Here is a 20,060-nt window from a genome sequence, read left to right as displayed (position 1 = left end):
TACTATAGTATTAATTGTGCAATGAAATATTATGCTATGGCATTTTTTAGATGACATATACTCTGATGTTTTCTTTAAAAACATACTATTTTGACAATATACTGCACTATGACATTTTTTGAACCACTTATCATACATGACAATTTTAGGCAACTTCCTATCATTTTGCACTTTTTGAACCACATAATAATCAGTTGGGTTTTTTTGCCGACATGCTATACTATGAACTGCAGGCCATACTATGTTATTCTTGAAAAGTATACTATACTTTGACATTTTCTGAACTACATCCTATACTATGGCATTATACACAGAGTGCTTTGGTTACGTGTTGATTTATAATCTAGATTTTTTTCTGTTTTGTTTTTTGAGGGGATTACCACAGACCTGACCGTGAACACCGTTGACACCCACCTGAGGGAGATGCTGCCTAAGATCTCAAGGCTGCTTGGTCGTGGTCTTTCTGGTCCTGCTCCAGAACACCTTCATCAACTACATCTTCTTTTGAAGAGGCCCTCAGATGCTGCAATCTCTGACCTCAAGGAGGAATTGCTACTTTCACTCTGTAACGAGACGGCCGTTATTTTAAAGACCCAGCTCCTGGCGGCTTTGAGTGAAAGTTTAACACCCATCAAAATGGAACTATAGACAGTTAAATCTGAGCTGTTGGTCAGTCTTTCAAACATCAAGTCCGACCCGGCTGACCTACAGCACGCTGTGGGTGAAACGGAAACTTCACTCTCCACATCACCAATGACATCATCACACTCCAAAGCAGAGCACCTGTCTGCTGAACTTTTAAAAGTGGACTATAAATGTGAAGAATGTGAGCAGCAGCAGACTGTGAGCAGTGGAACAGATGTGATCAGAAAGAAGTCATTTTCTTTTTTCTTTTCTTTCTGGTTGACTTGATGCTGTCAGATGCAGATGTTGGAGCTGATTCTGATCTTTCAGGATAAAAAGCTGCTTTTCCTTCACAGACTTTTCAGGAAATTATTCTCTCAGGTTTTCGCTGCTATTTATATTTTTGTTATCTGTGATTATTTCATTATTTCTTTATTGTAAAAATAAAGTTTGAGGCATAAAGACTCATTTAGTTATTTTAATCCTGAAATCTTTGATGTAGCAGAACTAAACTTCCATTTTCCTTCTTGTACTTCTGATACTAGAACTAAACGTACCTTCAACACGGATCATCTGCTTTTAATGAATCAGCAGCAACATCACAACAAATGAGACAATTTTCAACAAACTAATGAAACTGATGTCATTTAAAACTATCAGTCTGTTTTAGTGTCAAATTAAAGCTGATTACTGACAACTAGAACATTAACGTTACTGTTTTAATCACATTTAAGTTTCCTGAACATTACATTAATGTCAGCCAGCCACAGTTTTATGAACTTAATGAACCACATTACAGGAACACAACACACTTCAGCTGTTTACATGAAACTCAACATATTAGCTTGATGCTACGTTAGCTTTAATATGGCTACACTGAGCAGCTAGCTCGGTTAGCATCGCTAACATTAAAGCTAATATTTACTATGCTAACTTTCTTCTCTGGTCAACACACACTGAAACAAACTCCACCAACATCTGGAGTGCATGGCACACATTACATCTGACACTAAAGCTGCATATAAAGTGCATTAAAAGCGGCACCGATACGAAAATAAACATTTACTTACCGAACTATCAGAGTCCTTTCAGTGTCTGCTGGTAGAATCAGCCGAAGGTAGAAAACTGGTTAAAACAAGCCAACGGGCAGGAAAACTGTCTGTGGAAAATGTTCTGCTGCTCCACCGATAAATGAACCAACAGTTATTATAACAGAATTAATCCAAACGAGGAGAAGAGAGTCTCTGCTGCCCCCTCCATAGGACCTGTCAATCATTCCAGACCAGACCGTCAATCAAGTAGTCCCGCCCCCTGGCTTCGCAAAACTTTAACGCTCTATAAAAAAAAAATCAATATTGATTTATTTTAGGATCGGCCACCTGATCTCTCATTTTGACCATGAAAACTCACGAAAAAAAAAATGTATGTACAGTCTATGCACCGTACTCTGTTTGGCTCCACACTTGCTGATGACCACTTCCGGTCTCAGAAAATGAAAAAACGGACCTTTTTTTCGTTTCTGTCTCTTACTGATTTTACTTTCTTGTTATTCTAAATATAAAACGAAAATCAAAGCATTTAAAAAAAAATCGTATATCCCGTTTTGATCATGAAAAGGAAAAACGCCTTGTATTTCAATTTTAATTTTTGTATTTTAACCACTCGTTTTTTCTTATTCAATACCCCTTTCAGAACGGAAAATCCAATTACCAGATCCGTACACGGACCCTTCAACAACTGCACGAAGCAGCTTTTGTTGCATTAGCTGAGATTTTCCTAATTCAAAGTAAATATTTTTGTGAAATATTTGTTCTCCACTCAGGATTCAGATTTCCAATGTTTTGCACTTTGTTCCTTATCAGCTAAAGTTGGAATTATGAGCGAGTCAGTTAATTAGTTAAATCACAGAAAAAATAAAAGCAACTATTTTCATCATCGATTCATTGTTTTAATCATTTCTATTTTTAACATTGCATTCATTGGTGAGAATTTGTGCTGGTGTAGACTGAAGACTTTTGGTTTTGGGCTGTATTATTTTGGGCACAACAGACTGGGAGATCAGTTTGGGCTCTGGGATACTATGCTGCAAAATGTACCTCGTTTTTTCTGTGATTCTGTAGATAAGCCAAGACAAAATGTATCAATTAATCAGGAAAATATATCTTAGATTTTCAAAATAATGGAAAAAGCATAGTATAGCACAACATGGTATATTAACACAGGAAAACAATAATTGTTAAATAAAAACACAATACATTATTATTATTATTATTATTATTATTATTATTATTATTATTTAGTTTTTAAAAAAGAGGAAGTAGTTTGACAGTTCTGGCAAAAAAAAGGCATTAAAAAAAGGAAAATCAAGACATTAAAATTTTCTAATTTTATTTTGATAGCAGTCGCACTTGTGTGTTCCACACTAATTTCCAAAAATATATAATCAAAATGATTAAAACATTTAAGTGTTTAAAAAGGGATTTTTCAACCCATTTTTAATTATTATTATTATTATTTTGTTTATAACAGTTGGCCTCCATATGGAGTGTTTTGACATATATTCATTGATTAAAATACAAATTTCCAACAACAAATACAATGTGTGCTATCTTTACCACTTATTCTTCTTTGTCAGTACTTGTTTACTGGTTAACTGAACAGGCTGAAATGTATTTTTATAAAACGGTTTGTTTCCTGACATTCAAAACATCAAAATTATGCACGAAACTGGGGACGCATTAAGCTACAGCACAGCTAATGAGAGAACAAAAACAGCAAAACAGCAAACGATCAGCGCTGAGCGGCAGCATCATTAAAAACATGGTGAGATGGATGCTCTGTGAGGAACCAGATGCTCTGCAGGGTGGGACTAAACACTGATTATGTTCACATCCTAACTGTCAGTCCCTGTGCACTCAGCTACATCCAATCGGCAAAATGATGGTGTTAATTTCCGTACATCATTTAAATAAGGGAGAGCCACTGTTTAGTCAAACAGACGTCCTTCTGTGGGCCTAAATGCAGCTGCCACCGTTTCTCTCTGCCTGGGAGTAACACAGTCATCTATCTTGATGATGGCGCAGCGGTGCAAATTCACTGTTAAAGGCTAAATCAAAACTAAATTACAAGCAATTCTAAAAAGTTACACAAAGTTCCACTCATGATAGACAATGTCAGGCATTTGACAAGAAGGTATAGAGTTTGTGTAACCTTCACCTGAACACATAAAACCTGCCACATCACTTTAAACACATCAGTTTATTTTTTGGCCACCACTAACATTATCTAAACAGTTAAAATGGATAACATGTTGGAAAATAGTTGTCTCTTCACAACATTTGCAAAGAGTGGCGGTAGCATTGTAGCATCTTTGGAGCTGTGACTTTGGAGATGCTCCTCTGAATTTTTTGGGATGTTTTATAGTTTGCAAATCTTCGGGGAGAAGTACAAATGCCACGTTCTGTTTTTATCTACCAATGGATTTCATCTTCCAAGGTAATTTGTCATCTGCAGATATCTCTCTATGTCAGGAACGGCAAACCAATATTTCCACAGAGCCACGTTAGCTTAACATATGTCCAGCAAACAAAGGAGAGCTGTGAAGTGGCACACAAGACATTCATCAATTGAATCAGAATCATGGTTAAAACTAGAATGAGTTCATTTGTGGAGGGGAAACAAAAGTACCGACTTAGTTAGCAGAGTATTGACTTCTTTAGTGGCTAAATGTGCCACACTTTTTCAGCAGGCAGTGTCTCAATTTGTCATGTGCCATTTGGAGCTTGTCAGGTAGCATTGGGAGCTACTGGATCAGATCAGAACTCATTGGAATTCAATAGTTTGATATTTGAAGTAACAGCAGAGTTGCTGTAGCTACTAAACCTTGGAGTGCAGGAACGTTGGCAGAGTGAGAGTTGTTCAAATTGTGAATAGAGTGCATGGGAATGGTCCTTTGCTAGTTTGACGAGTTTTCTTGAATATGGATTGAAGGAAATGATGATCACTCACACTGATTACCTTCATTGCTGAGACTTGTGGATAATTGTAGATTGCCAAGTCAAGCAGATGTGGGAAGATACAGGAAGATGGATTAAGTGAAGGCATGACAAAACATCAAGATGAATTTCTGGACCACTTTAGTGAGAGTTTGACTTTTTTCATGTTAGATGTGGCCATTCTTCCCCCCATCATTACTATAAAAATCACACATTGAACAATCAGATTTTCTATATCCACTGAAATGCAAGTAAACATTTCCTATTAGAAAAAATATCTGACAAGTTTACTCTCATAGATCAATTCAGAATTCTCACAGTTACAAAAAGGCCAAAGATTCGGGTCAGTAACTGTTGTTTTCGGTGTGTCAGTGCAGCCATTATTGAAGCTGTGTTTTGTTTAGCTGTTGATATTTCCCTTTTAAGCATATCTCAGTCAGTGTTTGTGATGATCAGTCATGTTTGTTTTTGAATTTGCCACATTACATGATCTTCTGCTGTTGATGCACCAGCAACTCGGGCAGTCAACACTTTATCATAATTACTGCGGCAGCTACAGAACTGGTTTTAATTAAAAGAAATACCAACTGAAAGTGTTTGTCAGTTTTAATACAGGATTTAATCACCATTTTTAAGAATTAATTTACAAGGAAACTGAATGTGCCAAACAGTCTGTCTGGTAAGAACCTCCTGAAGTACACAGGTGACTCTCATTCAGCTGAAAAGGTCCTTTCATATATTGTTTTATCTTTCTTGCCATTAGAGCTTGCTTTGACTAAAAACTTTGCAAAATTTGTGCTAAAAATGCTGTATTGGCATTTACTTTCTCTTCTGCTCGTTGTTTTCCTTGATTAGCTAATGATGATTAGGTGCATCTGCATCACCTTGACCTGGTTGCTATCAAAGAGAGACACAGAAAAATGATGCATTCTATTAAAAAAAATCTGTTATGTGATGTTTTGTGCAAGAAAGAAAAGAAATATGTGCTTTAATGCTTTGTCACTATGAATATGAATGGTTTTAGTTGTAGTTTAAAATGAGCCAAGGTAAACATGACCAAACTGAGGATTTAAAATGCACTCCTCCAGAGGGAACCTGGCTGCTCTGCCAAAATGAGCCATAGCTAAACTGCAGCTATGGTATATAATAAATTTAACTTTAAGATGCACTGGTGGATACACAAACAAAACTGAGAGGACTTTTGGGGGATCCAGTAAATATAAAGTGTTGATTACACAAGGAAGCCTTAGAGATTATAATCTCCTTTAAAAGAGAAAATACATTTAATCAGAAGTGCTTGAAAGCTTGGAACCTTTTTATATTCCTGTACATATACACTACCGGTCAAAAGTTTTAGAACAAACGGATTTTTCCAGTTTTTTATTGGAAATTATGCATGTTAATGTCTCACTGTATTCTGAAATGAAAGCATATAACAAATAAACAAAGTTGGAAAAAAAATCAATTTAGAAACCAAAATGTATTCTAAACTTTTGACTCATCAAAGTAGCCAGCTTTATCAGATATAACAGCTGGACACACTTGTGGCATTCTAAAGTTGTTTTGCACTTTATTCTAGCTCTAATGTTCATATTGCTGGTCTGCCTAAGTTCAACAATAATATAAGGTTCTGTGATCCCATATCTTGACTGTTCAGTGTAAATTCTTTCTTTTACATCCATAGCTGGCCTGAATAAAACACATCCTGCAGTTCCACCTCTGACCAGGAGTGGGAACAGTTCACCAAGGAAACAGTCTGGTGAACTGAGGTTGGGGTTGAGAGCTGTGGTCTGGGTTCATGCAGAGTATGTCCAATAGGAAAGGGTGTGTGTGGGTGTGTTTTGCCAGGAGTGAGACACGTGAAGGCTGAACTAGGAAATGTAAAGGTCAGGGAAAGGCAGACGGATCTGTGGACATGTGGATAGGGACTTGAATAGATTAGGTGTGATATCATTATTCCTGAAGTATTTTTCCAGAGGTTTTTTTTCCTCTCTATTTTTTTCCATAAAATGATGTTGCCATCTGTTTTCAGTGCTGTATCTTGACTATGACGTTTTCATTTGACCTCCAACCTCCACCGCTGCTTCTGTCAGGAGGGTGGATGACATACAGGGAAAACAACTTGACTCTCAGGCCGCACACCACTATCTCCTGTCCAACGGATGACAAACGACCTGGTAGCACAGGGAATTATCAGACGCCAACCTGCAAAAGAGAATCCCCCGGCAGCAGAAGGCCAGAGGACTTGGCGTCAGCTGGGCACAGTCAGCAACAAATATTGATTTAATAGTACCACAGTCTTTGGGTATGTAAGCATAGTTTGTGATTGACTGTCTGTTTAGTGGATATTTGGCTCTTTTTTACAGTTCTACAAAGTGATAAAGTAACCCAGATCAATTTTGATACATTTGGATTCAATTACATGGACATCTTTTTCTAAAACTTGAGCCAAGATAACAATTGGGAAAATATGTTTAGTTTACGCTCTTGCTGTGAGCTGGATGAGAAGATCTTTACCTCTTCTCTGTCTGTCCAGCAAACATATGGCAGTTTTTAGTCCAACAGGGCTACTTTTCAGTAAAAAGGTGGGATGCTTTGTAGTTTTAGTGTTTTCTGTGGACAAAGAGTGGCGTTAAAGCTGAATAAGCCTGTCTCTTGATTAGTATGACTCACACTGACAAAGCATAGGTGGCTGAATGTTAATACCAAATGTAGCTCCGGTTTATTAGGCTGAAACTTTTTTGTTAAAATTATTATGTGGCCATAACTCGGTTTAAGAAAAATATTAATTTAGCCAGCATTCCTTTGAGGGAAAGGTCACTGCAGATCAGTACAAAGTTGTTCTGAGTGATCACCTTTATCCTATCCATAGAGCACGACAGGTAACTGGAGTGGTTTAATGAGCATGTAAATCATGTGTATCACATGCTGTGGCCTTTGTAGTCACCACATCTCAACCCACCTGAACATCTGCGAGACACTTTGGACCTACGTATCAGACAGCGCTCTGCACCACTATCATTAAAACAGCAAATGAGGAAATATCTTTTAGAAGAATGATGTTTTATCCCTTCAATGGAGTTCTAGAGGCTTGGAGAATCAATACCAAGGTTCACTGTGTCTCTCCTGGAGACACAAAGCCCCACTTAAGTTAAAAAATTATAAAGTTGTGGTTTTACACAGGTTTCCCTATTCCTACTCTTTATTATTTTATGCTCACTGTAATTTATCCTTAGATTCATATTTACTAGATATGACAGTAGAATCGATTTTATCATCACGCACCAAGACAGCAAGTAAGCCTGTTTCACAAAATGTTGAACTAATGCTTTAAAGGTTCAGCAGCTCATCATGCCTAGATTATTAAATTAGCAACCCTCAATCTGTGACAGTAAATAGCAAGTCACGTTTTTCTCTGATTACACCACACCATGTATTCTTCCTTTGTTAACCCTTCATGTGCCCTATGTAAAAATGTGAATACGTATACTTCTGGCAAGTATTTGTATTCTCAGCACAAAGTCAAATGTATTCATAGTGGATGTTGGACTCTACCAAAGTCACCCCTTGTCTGCAAACCTGTTGTCTATATTCATGGGCAGGATCTCAAGGTGCAGCCAAAGTGAGAAGGGTGTCTGCTTTGAATCCGAGAGTTGCGTCTCTGCGGTTTGATTTGGTTTTGTTGGCTTCATCAGACTGTGACCTTTAGTGTGCAATGGGGCAGTTTGCAGTCAAATGTAGCAGCTGATGAGAGTTAACTCTTCCAAATCTGAGGATATGGTTCTCTTCTGGAAACCAGTGGACTGCTTCCTCTGGGCTGGGGATGAGTTCTTGATCCAGGTGAAGGACATCAAGTACCTTGAGATCTTGTTCACAAGTAATGCAAAAATGGAGCGAGACATGAACAGATGCCCTGGTACAGCATTGGCAGTAATGTGGGCATTGTGTTGGACTGCCATAGTGAAGAGAGGTGAGCCAGAGGGCAAAGCTCTTGATATATCAGTTGATCTATGTTCTAACCCACACCTGTGGCCATAAGCTCTGGTAAATGACTTAAAGAGTGAGGTTGTGGATACAAGTGGCTGAAATGAGTAGCCTTAGAGATAGGTTGAAGAGTTTGAACATCTGGAGGGAGCTCAGAGTAGAACTGATGCTCCTTGCATTGAAATAGCCAGCTGAGGGAGTCCAGGCATCTGATTAGAATACCTCCTGGGTGCTCTCCTTTGGACATTTTCAGGCATATCCATCTGGGTGGAGATTCTGGGGTACACTCAGAACTTGCTAGAGGGATTACATATCTCATTTGGCCTGGGAACACCTTGGGATCCCACATGAAGAATTGGAAAGCATTGCTGATGAGAGTGATGTCTGGACTGACCTGCTTCACCTGCTGCTACGTGACTTGACTCCAGATAAGCAGTAGCTAATTAACGAATGAATGATGGAGATATTGTCGCAAAATGAATAGGCATTCCATTCCCTTGTCTTTTCTCAGCACAAGATAGATGGCTAATATCACATTATTATAGATAATACCAATCAGTAATTTGATTCACCAATGTGGTTACCTTTGGGTTTCCATGGAAATTTGAAGAGAAATTCATAGTGCCCAGAGAATTAGTCTAAATAATTTTGGTTTGTTTCCTTGTGAAATGTTTATGACCACTTCCCTGTAAGTATAGTCACATCCCCATACGCCTTTGAGTTGTGTGCTAATCAGACATTGTTAGCATTCTTACATGGCAACTAAGATGGTGAACATGAATACAGTGTACCTATTAATCCCACCATGTTAACATTATCACTCAGCTCACATTAGCATGTTGCTGTCAGCATCAACACAAGCACCAGTGTTGAATCACAACTTCCATCCATCCATTATCTATACACCGCTTAATCCTCATTAGGGCCGCGGGGGTGCTGGAGCCTATCCCAGCTGACTCAGGCGAAGGCAGGGGACACCCTGAACACTTGGACAGGTTGCCAGTCTATCACAGGCCTACACAGAGAGACAAACAAGCACACTCGCATTCACACCTACGGACAATTTAGAATTGTCAGTTAAGCTGAGCATGTTTTTGGACTGTGGGAGGAATCCGGAGAACCCGGTGAAAACCCACGCTGTACAAGAAGAACATGCTAACTCCACACAGATAGATCCCAGGCCCAGGCCGGGACGCGAACCAGGGATCTTCTAGCTGTGAGGCACCAGCTAGAAGATAACTGCTGAGCCACTGTGCAGCTCTGAATCACAACTTCTTGATTTATGATGTTTTCCATTAAAGGATAAGTCTACTAATATATTATTTTCAGTCATTGTCAACAAATCCCATAAAAAGATAAAACAACAGAGTCCATCTTTCACTGCTTTCTAACATCTCTGCCTTGTCTTTGGCATTCAGTCCCATGCCTCTTTGCTTCATTTTCAGTAAGAGCAATCTTGAATGTCTAAAAATGGAGTAATAATATACTTCCTAAAAAGCAATGATGACAATATAGCTCTTAGCAAGCATTTCTTTAACAGTAACCAATTTGTTGTCCTTTTTCATTTACTGCAGCAGTGTTGTATAATGAACTAATGCGAAATATAAAAGCATACAGCATTTATCAGTGAAAATGCATGTTATCCAGATGTGACTTTAATATTTTTTGGACAACACTGCTTGATAAAAAGCCAAATCAGGCTAGACAGTTTTGGTCTGGAATTTGTTGACTGTGTAAAAATGCTTAACATCACTAGACTAATCAAACATGATGTCTTATAAACTCATTAATTTTCCTTGGATCCATGCACTACGAGGATGTCTTGCTACATATTCACTTTCTGCATTTTCTGCTTGGGCTCTGCAACTTTAAGGTTCTCTTCCACATGATGTATGTGCCTCTCGTGCACCTCCATCTCCTCTGTATTCTGATGGGAGACACACGAATGCAGAGGAGCATAGGGTGGGCTAACAATACAATGGGAGCAGCACTAATGGGCTTGTGACAGAAAAGATTTTGGCACAAATCTGGAGAGGGAGCCGTCTGAGGAATGTTCTGTCCTCCTTTTACACTTTTACACGGTCAAAGTACTTTTCTGAGAGATGGTCTGAATACAATTCAGTCCAATCTATATGATGTATAATTTCATTTATGCTCTATAACTTTGCGGAGGCTCATGAAGCTTTCTGTTTCATATAAGACAGTTCAATTCAGAAGGAAGGTGCAAACACAGTCTGAACAGTTAAACTTCAGTAGTGAGTGATTTGTATTCCACACCTCTCCCTCCAGTTTCCCTTCTATTTTCATAATATTTCATCATTGTCTTTTCCTCCTCGGGATATGACCTAGGGAGCTGTAAGCTCTAACTATAATTCTTGTATTGGTTTAAGGTCTAGCAATATTAACAAAATGGAGTGACTTTTCTTTGATACATTTTGAAATATGTGCATAGAAAGCAGAAACGATTTTTGGCTAAAATGCCCACAGGCACACCTAAACTTCCATGGCAGATGTTCTATTGCTTTTTCCTTCTACACCCGATAAAACTTGTCCTTCTTTTGACCTCTGGCTCTTTGGTTCCGTTTCCTCCATGTGGTCCTCTGTAGCTCTAGGAGGCCTAGCGCCAACACTGCTGGAGGTTAAAGGGGTTTGAATGGGATGGGTGTACCGTGAAAGTGAACATTGCTAGAGTGGATGATAATGTGTCCACAGTGCTATTTTGCACAGACAATCGGCAGCTTCTGGATGAACACCAAGAACACTTTATTTAGCCAGAGGAAAAAAAAAAAAACAAACAAAACTCAAATTAACAGTGATCCCAGACCTACAAATCACACACATTGAATTCACAATGGGCTGGGACCAACATCACACTGAAAACACAGTGTGTTGAGCTGCATTCAGTGCCAAAAATCTCATCCTAATTATAGCGATTTTCTTGTTATAAGCCTCTAGTGTCTTCAGCTTTTTACCCTGTTTTACTTTGTTTCGTGTGCTTCTTACATATATATTTAATAGCTTAATAACTGCTATGTACTTCCTATTTTGTTCTTTCTTCTGGCATGAGGAACAATGTGACTAACAAAATATACTTTTTCTATACTTTTGTGAATCTTGTTTCTTTGATAATGTACTAATTAATACTAATATTCATGTTTTCAACATATTTATTTGATCCTCTTCAAAACATGACATAGTGATTTTTATCATTTAAAAAAACAACAACAGATCTCTCAAATAGAAAAAAATCTGGAAACTCCTACATCTATAACCCCTTTTAATCCATGAGAACAGAATCAGAGGTCACAGATTAGGTGCCAATGATTAGAGCTTCATCAGGGATTGGCAGGTGGAGTCTATCTTATTTAAATCTCTGGCATCTATTGTCTGATGCTCTCTTTGCGACTGAAATGTGTCATGTCATCATGCCAAGATCTTAGGAGCTCTCTAAGGCCTTCGCTGAAAATGCTGTAGATGTCTATGAGTCTGGCAAGAAATTTAAAAAGCTCTCCAAATTATTTGAAGCCAATTCACTGTAAAATTATCTACAAGTGGCATACATTTCTAATGACTTTGTCCAACATTGGCCAACCCAACAAATTAACCCAAGAGGAAACCGTTTGATGCCAAAACAAGATTTTCATCACAGGATCTGCAGGTAACTCCTGCAACTGTTGGTGTCAAAGTGCATGCATCTACAATCAGAAAAAAGACTACACACGTTTGACCTGCAGGGGAAAAATGCCGGGAAAAAGCCTCTGCTTTCCAAAAAGAACATTAAGGCAAAACTACAATTGGCTAATGAACATTTAGGCAAAGACCAGGCCTTTGGGAATCATCTGCTCTGGACTGACTAATCAAAGCGAGTTGTTTGGCCAGTCACAGTAGATATGGTTGTGCGCAGAACAAAGGTGGCTTTTCAGGAAAAGAACCCCATGCCAAGTGTAAAGCATGGTGGTAGAAATGGAGTTTGAGGGTTGCTTCGCAGCTTCAGGGACTGGGCAGCTTGCAGTGAATGATTCAACTATAAATTCTGCCATATATCAAAGACTGCTTGAAGATAATGTGAGGCCATCTGTTGAGTTGGGCTGGAAGTGGACTATTGAACATAATGATGATCCTAAGAATACCAACACATTCACAAAGGAATGATTCTATAAGAAACAAGAGAGGGCTATGAAATGGCCTAATCAAAGAACAGATTTTAATCTCACTGAAATGTTTTGGATTTGAGATGGGCAATACATGCAAGAAAGCCCTAACACATCTGGCAACTGAAGGAGTTTTGCATGGAAGAGCAGTCAAAGGTTTCAATAAGCTTATATTGGAGACTGGTTTACAATTATGCAAAACACCAAAAATAAGTTATTTCTGCTAAAGGTAGCGATAGCACCTTCTGAAGTTCATACTTTTCCCCCAGAAGAATAGAAGATTTACCAGTATTTTTGTTTAACCCTTCTGTGGTCTTTATTTACGGGCACCAAAAAATATTGTTTCCTTGTCTGAAAAAAATGCAGAAATGCAGCAAAAAAAAATTCTCCAAAACTCTGAAAATTTGCAAAACCTTCAGGAAGAAAATTCAAATATTCCTTAAAAGTTTCCCTTACAAATTTTACTTAAAAAAATTCCCCGAATTTGGCAAGAAAATTCTTGTAAATATTTTCAAAAAATGAGTAAAAATCTTCCCAAAAAATCCTTAAAATATCTAAAGTGATTACATATATATCAGTAAAACTTCTGTTTTCTTTAAGAACATTCACAAAAAACCCCCAACCAAAATCCAGCGAAATTCGCTGGATTTTGGTTGACTTTTATGTGAATGTTCTTAAAGAAACATTTTTTTTAACATTTCTTTTTTTCCACCAAAAAATGTTAAAAAAAATTCCCAAAAAAATGTTGAAAATGTGGACATCAGAAATTTCACTGTGAAAATATATTATTTCCCCAACATTTTCACACTTTAGAATGGGTCAATTTGACCCGCAGGACAACACGAGGGTTAATAAATAATTAAAAAGCTAATTTTGCTTATGGTGTTGTTGAAGTATACCATCTTTTATCTGCAGGCACTATTTCAAACAAATGTTTTTGCTTGTCCAAATATGTCAAAAACCTTTTCTGTGGGAAGGATTTACAGATTTCAGTTTCACAATTTCTTCCATTAAAGACTTCAAGTGCAGTCTTCAACCTTTATTGAAAAGGTGTTGCAGCTTGCTGCATAGCTGTGAACTTACATGCATGACAGCAGAAAACTAAACATTAGCAGTTACAGCAGATGATGAAAAAAAGATAACTAAGCTCACACACTCCATTCATTTGAAAGCTTTAAAAGTCACTTAAAACCGAAACTGTCTTCTAAAATCTTTTTGTGAGCTGTCACATTCAGGGATTCAGGGATTTCAGTATAAAAGCAAAATAGTACAGTATATTGTAATACAATGCAAAGCCGATACAAGCTTACAAAATGAGCCACAGTTTCAGGTGCAGCCCAGCAGGAGGCAGTGTAAGGACACTGCTGGCACTTGAAGCCAACTATCCACTTGTGAATATTTTTTATTTATCAGAAAGTAGTTTGCTCTTCACATTGTTCTAGTGCAGTGTAAGGTCATACTACTCACAGGACAGGAAGGTCCTCAGTCACAGTCCAGTCCAGTTCTTGTTCTCCTCTCTGAGTAACAAAAGTGTAAGTGAGGCCTTTTTTTAAATGGTGTCATCCAAGTGTTCGTGCAGCCTCTCTCCTCTGTTATTGTGCCTGTGTTTCCTGAAAAGAAACCAAGTGTTGAATTTAGATCAAACAGCAGTGACAAACTGCACGCTATCTCGAGTAAAAAATGACAATTGTTTTGTCAGCCGACACAGCCCGGCCTGTCATGCCTTATGCATGCTGCGTATCGTGTGGGTGGACGTCGTGTTTCATTTAGCAGTTTCATTTTCTACCCGTTTTTTTTCTCTATCCTTTCAAAAGCTGCTGCTACCCGTGTCTTATTTTCTCACAGCATATGGCTTTATCATCAGAGCATAGCCTGAAATGAGATTTGTGTCGATCTGCCAGTGTCTATGTGTATTACTTTACCTCCACAGCAGAAACGCCAACACTCCTGCAACCAGCAGCAGGAGGACAAGACACACTACAGCTGCCGTCGTCCCTCTGCCCTCACAAGGTGCTGTCAACCAGGAGAAAGACAACCAATGAGAAGGGGGCAGAAGAAAACAACAAGTCATCTGATGTGGCTGCTTTAAAATGCCAGAAAGGTCCACTGCAACAAGTCTGCATAGTCACCACAGTGACTGGAACAGCAAGCGATAACAGGAGGCATCCGAAAATACCCTGACTGTCTTTGGATCATCATGCCTCTTAGCAGATACGAAGAATTGCATTTGTCTCGCCTGTTTAGCAGCAGTGGTAGCAGCAGTAGCAGTAGTGGCGGCAGTGATTTATTGATCGCACCCTGGAAAATCCTTTATCACTGAAACACCACCAGTGACACAATACACAGAACAAAGTGCAATCAGGACATGGCTCAGATAGGCACAAGGCAAGAGGATAAAAGAGTCTGATTTCTGAATATCCGTGATACAACACAGTGAGCTGACTTTAAATAAGATGTCAATGGATGTAGCCCTCTTTTACATCCAATCAACTACTTAAGCTCAAAGGTCTTTGAGTATTTTATAATCTATTTCAATTTAATGGTGAAATAAGTATTCAGATCTTAGGTAAAAATGGCGCTACAGAACTTTAATAATGATCCATTATAAGTTAAAGTCTTGCATGACAATCATTCACTTAAGGAAAAACACAGACGTATAATCAGCAATATATACTTAAATATCGCAAAAGTACTCATAAGCCATGGTTATGCAAGTATTATGTTACATTTATTATGCTAATGGTTCACTCTCACATGAACATACCGTATTAGGATGTATGCAGCATCTGCAATGTCACAATGAAATGGACGAAATTCTATTCACTTTATCTACAGACACAGCTGGGGTGCATGATTTGCATGCATTTAACAATCATATACTTGTAACACTCAATTCTGCAACTAAGATCGGCTGCCTGTCACAATAACACATGGAGTTAGTGTGGAATTTAGTGGAGCACATTAAACATAAAATTAAACACCCCATTAAATACCATCAAAACTGTGCCTGCATTTTACAATACTGACAAATTTTCACCCTGAGAAAGTTTGTGGCCACCTTGTTAATGTAAGTCCTTTGCTCACTCTCTCTTTTAACTCTGCGGTGGTGTCCAACTCCTGAGGGAAATGTCTCTTATCTGTTTAGCTGCTAAATGGTCCGCTGCATGCACCAGCTAGTGTCTAACTTTGTGCGACAGCCTTTTGGTGTTCGCCATGTAGTGTTCAGTGTGTTAATACGGTGAAAAGACAAGTGGAACTGGAAATGAAGCCAAGGGTAGTGACGATGAACCACAAAAGTGAAGCTGTGGGTCACCAAACATAAACAATAAATTGAAAAACATTTTACATGGTTAATGGAAACTGCATTGTATCACTGGGTTCATCACTACATGTGAGCCATTTTATGTTCCACTTAAATTGTTAATTGTGCACTTTGAAGAACAGTATTGTTTCAGAAGCACTCAGACAGATAAATCAGCTTTTACCTGCAGTGTATGTGGCAGTGTTGTAGCCCAGCTTGTTGCTAACCATGCAGGTGAAGTGGCCACAAATAGGAGTCATGGTCACAACCAATGTTGTTCCATCGTTTGAGATTTTTCCCACAGTCGTGGTGATGGCGGCTCTCTCGTAGAGCCAGCTGAAGCTGGGGTCTGTACCCCAGGCCTCGCCACAGACCAGCGAGGAGTGAGAAACGTTGATGCTGACAGAGACATGGTGAACTGCCTCTGGAAAGACAGATGACCAGCGACGAGGATAAATATGAAAATAGATGATAAGTACGGAGGTAAAAACTCAGAAGATAGAAACAAGAGGAGACATGAAATGCCCAGCTGTGGGCATCTATCTGTTATAAAAGAAGAATAATGGTGCATGGCTGTCCAAGAGGGTCTAAGACAAAGAATCATGAGAGACATTTAATGCTGTCAGGAGAAACTGGCTCTGTTTCAGAGACAATAATGAGATCAGAGAGAGAGGCATAATGTTGGAAAATGGGATGATGGAAAACCCTGGAAGCTGAGAGAGCAGATGTAGAGAAGAGAGGAGCTGATGAATTGATACCGTTAGAGCAGACAGATGAGGGTAAAAGCATAGAAGCTTTGGCAGAAAACTTGAAAGCTACAATGAGACCGGAGTCATCTAGAGGGACAGAAACAAAGAGGAAGAGCAGGAAGGCAAAGCCTTTAGGCAAATTTAATTTCGACTGTTACATTATTAAATGAGACATCCTCCATCAGAAGAAAACAATGCCTGCTGGTGTGAAATTAAAGCATATTCATTATACTGTTGGTAATTGCTGGAGTTAACACTTGAAAGGCCAGAAAATAGTCTGCTGATGAATATTTGAAATGTGTCTCTTTTCATATCATTGCTTGGGAGAGATTTATGTAACTGTTTTTTTTAAAATCAAGTGCTGCATTTTCAAAACAGTATTTACATTTATAGTTCCCTATTTCAACGAACTATTGGCACCATCTGGCAGCCCCAGCATCTAGTGACCTTTCTTATGACTTTTTCCACATCTATATTTAAATAGGAATTATCTAACATTAGGACGACAACTAAAAATTATCAGTTGATATATGAGAACATTTTTGCAATTAATTGATTCTTTAGTTCACAAATTCATGTTTTTTTGGTCTGAAATCAAAAACCAAGTAGATCCAAAACTAAACCCTAAACCTCAACTTTTAAGCCAACACAGATGGAAACAAAGAAAATGTGAAAATCTACAATTCCATGACAACTGGGAAAACTTTAACAACTGATAAAGAAAATGCATTACAATCAAAACAGCTACTAAAAGGGCCTCGAGGTGAAGTGATTAGTCAACAAAGGGGTTACATTCAAAATGCAAATCCTCAAACAGGAGAAGCTCTAACCTTCAAATGTTTGTGAATTGTCTATGTAAGAGCGTCTTAATGCTCCATCTTAGCTTGAAAGGGCCCCTTTCACAAGTTCACGTAGATTCAACTCGACATTGCTTCATGCTGCAGTAGCGTAATATGTCACAGAATCTCTCTGTAAAGAGGAAGTAACTTCTGTTACATGGAGCCCTGTGGAGTGGGGACCAATCAATTGACAATGTAATAAAGTGACTGTACACACAATTTACCAACCAAAGGGGATTTATCTAAGACTGTCACAATAAATTCCCTCATGTGCTGCATATCATACTGTACCATATTCCCTGACGATGCAGTGTGCAGTGGTGTTGGTTCCTGTGTGATCCGTCACAGTCACAGCGTACACGCCGCCGTCCTCTCGGCTGTATCTATTAATCTGAAGTGTCGTCTCCTGCTGCTCCGTGTTCACATCGACAGTTGGCCTCGTACCAGCACACTTGAGGCTCCTGCCAGCACACGTGGCCAGCGTCACCCTCACAGGAGCAATTCCAGTTTCGGGCTCCCTTTCCCAGGTTACCATGGAGACCTCTTCCAGGGGTCCCAGCTCAATCCGGGCTTTCAGAACCAGTCTGGAGCCGGGGATTACATGCACTGGCTGTTCACTGAGGATGTGCACCGACATACTCTGGAGCCCACATGGCACTAAGGACAGAGATTGAACCATTTTTAATTTCTTTACCCTTCAGTGTCTGTTACTTTTACTTATATGCCTTTATATATAGTTTGCATTTCTACTTGAGGTAGCCGAGAGTACTTCATCAGATTTGACTTCCAGTCTGTTTGCATTATATGGACAGAATGGAGAGCTAATAAAACAAACAATGGCACAATACTGCACGTCATCTCCATCCTCGGCATATGCTTTATGAATATATATGGCTACTTTCTGTCAAATAATGTCAAGTGGTGATTTATAGTGCATGACAGCCATGCCTAATGCGATATCCATCAAACCACATCAATATCCTAAAGTCTGTGTCAACTCTATGTGTATTTACCAGAAGGGCTATTAATCATGTGTCTTAACTTGATAGGCAAAGGATGGAGGAAATGTAAATAATGCCAGTACAGTCATTAATGCAAGAGGCAGTTTACCACGAGTCTTAAGAGTGCAAAATCTAAAGGCTTGTTTCTGTTCTTGTAAATCAAAAATATGTTTCTGTCTTATATTGAACACAGAAAATGTAACCAAAAAAAAGCTTGAACCTTGACTATTTCTTTAAAATACAAATCATTAGGATGGTGGTTACAACGACAACAAAAAAAAGCCTTACTCAAGAAAAACAATGGGGCAACTCTCCAGCACAGGAAATACTGTAGATCCATAACACCTGCTGTTGTAGACAGAGAAGCAGAGAAAAAAGGAATTTGTCCATGACCTCAGCAGCGGCACAACATTTCCTCTGTACTCAGGCAGCGGGGTTGCCACTGCAGCAAGAATAACAACACCACCTCCAGAGAAAATGTGAAATTAAAATGAGAGCAAAAAACAATTAAATCAGCATGTCCCTCTATTAAAAAAAATGTAATCCAAATGTTTGGGGTATTCTTTCTTTTTTTTTTCTCCCCCTCCTTAATTTATTTGTGAAATATCCAAAGAACAACAGTATTGGCACTGCAGACTGCACTAAAATCAGAAGTTGGAACAAAAGCGAGGATTCGTCTGCTGCCAGAACTAAAATGAATCCCCCCAAGCACAGCTGCTACAACAAAACACAGGGAAAGGAAACACTGCTAATTGTGTAGGAACACAACCCAACTTGTATGCATTAAATATAACCTGGTATTCTCCTTGTTGTTTTAGTCGTCCACATCATCGCTCCCCTAGACTGGGTCTCACCTACCTTTTCAGAAGCTGGGACAAATAATGCAGAGGAGCCAGAGCTGTGTTCACTTTTTCAAGGCGCACCACAGTTCACCCAGTAAGTTGATTTATGGCCCAAAAATGCAACAATATCTTCAAAGCACCTGCCTTTGCATTGGGAGAAATAAAGGAGTTTGAAATAAAGGAGTTTCAAACACGAGCGAGGCCAAGATTTTTTTGGGACCTTCCTCTCCTCTCTCTGGCCTTTTTCTCTCCTGGCTGGGTCCAGTCGGTTAGTGTATGTCACGTAGGCGTCGCCTTGTTTTCAAGCGGTTTCCTCCCCTCTGTACCCCACCACCACCACCCCACCCCTTCCTGTACAGTCAATACTTCTTTCTACTTTGTGCTTTAAATAAGTGCACTTTCCATTGTAAAATCACCCTTCCTTATTATTCCCACCCCCCTCCTTTTCTTTGACCTGTGGCCAAGCATACGCTCCGCTCAACAATACAGAACGCTTGATTATATTTGCTTTTTTTTACATTTTCACACAACTGTTGTTTCACTATTGGTAAACAGAGATAAAATGAAATGGTAT

At 38.9% G+C, this 20,060-nt stretch overlaps 1 protein-coding gene across 5 annotated transcripts in view; it reads right to left on the bottom strand.

Moving 5' to 3' along the window:
- si:dkeyp-97a10.2 (uncharacterized) overlaps positions 1 to 19,794 on the bottom strand; it is a 28,517-nt gene extending 8,723 nt beyond the window's left edge. Inside the window, exons 1-7 of one of the 5 annotated variants that reach the window (XR_008602749.1) lie at positions 19,503 to 19,755; positions 18,933 to 18,992; positions 17,935 to 18,300; positions 16,240 to 16,479; positions 14,677 to 14,767; positions 14,222 to 14,364; positions 415 to 6,824 (exon numbers count right to left, since the gene is read on the bottom strand). Coding sequence is in view for 3 of the 5 variants with exons in the window: in XM_023276230.3 (XP_023131998.1) it covers positions 14,304 to 14,364; positions 14,677 to 14,767; positions 16,240 to 16,479; positions 17,935 to 18,300; positions 18,933 to 18,984 (810 nt within the window). In the remaining 2 variants the exon portion in view is untranslated. The other 4 variants (XR_008602748.1, XM_023276230.3, XM_023276229.3 and 1 more) reach the window with 4 other exon arrangements.
- Positions 19,795 to 20,060: the final 266 nt, after the last annotated feature.

This window comes from Amphiprion ocellaris, chromosome 9 (genome assembly GCF_022539595.1).
Source record: "Amphiprion ocellaris isolate individual 3 ecotype Okinawa chromosome 9, ASM2253959v1, whole genome shotgun sequence".
Classification (NCBI taxonomy): Eukaryota; Metazoa; Chordata; class Actinopteri; family Pomacentridae; genus Amphiprion; species Amphiprion ocellaris.
The sequence above is the reverse complement of the archived record's forward strand: the minus strand, read 5'-3'. Positions and strand labels throughout refer to the sequence as shown.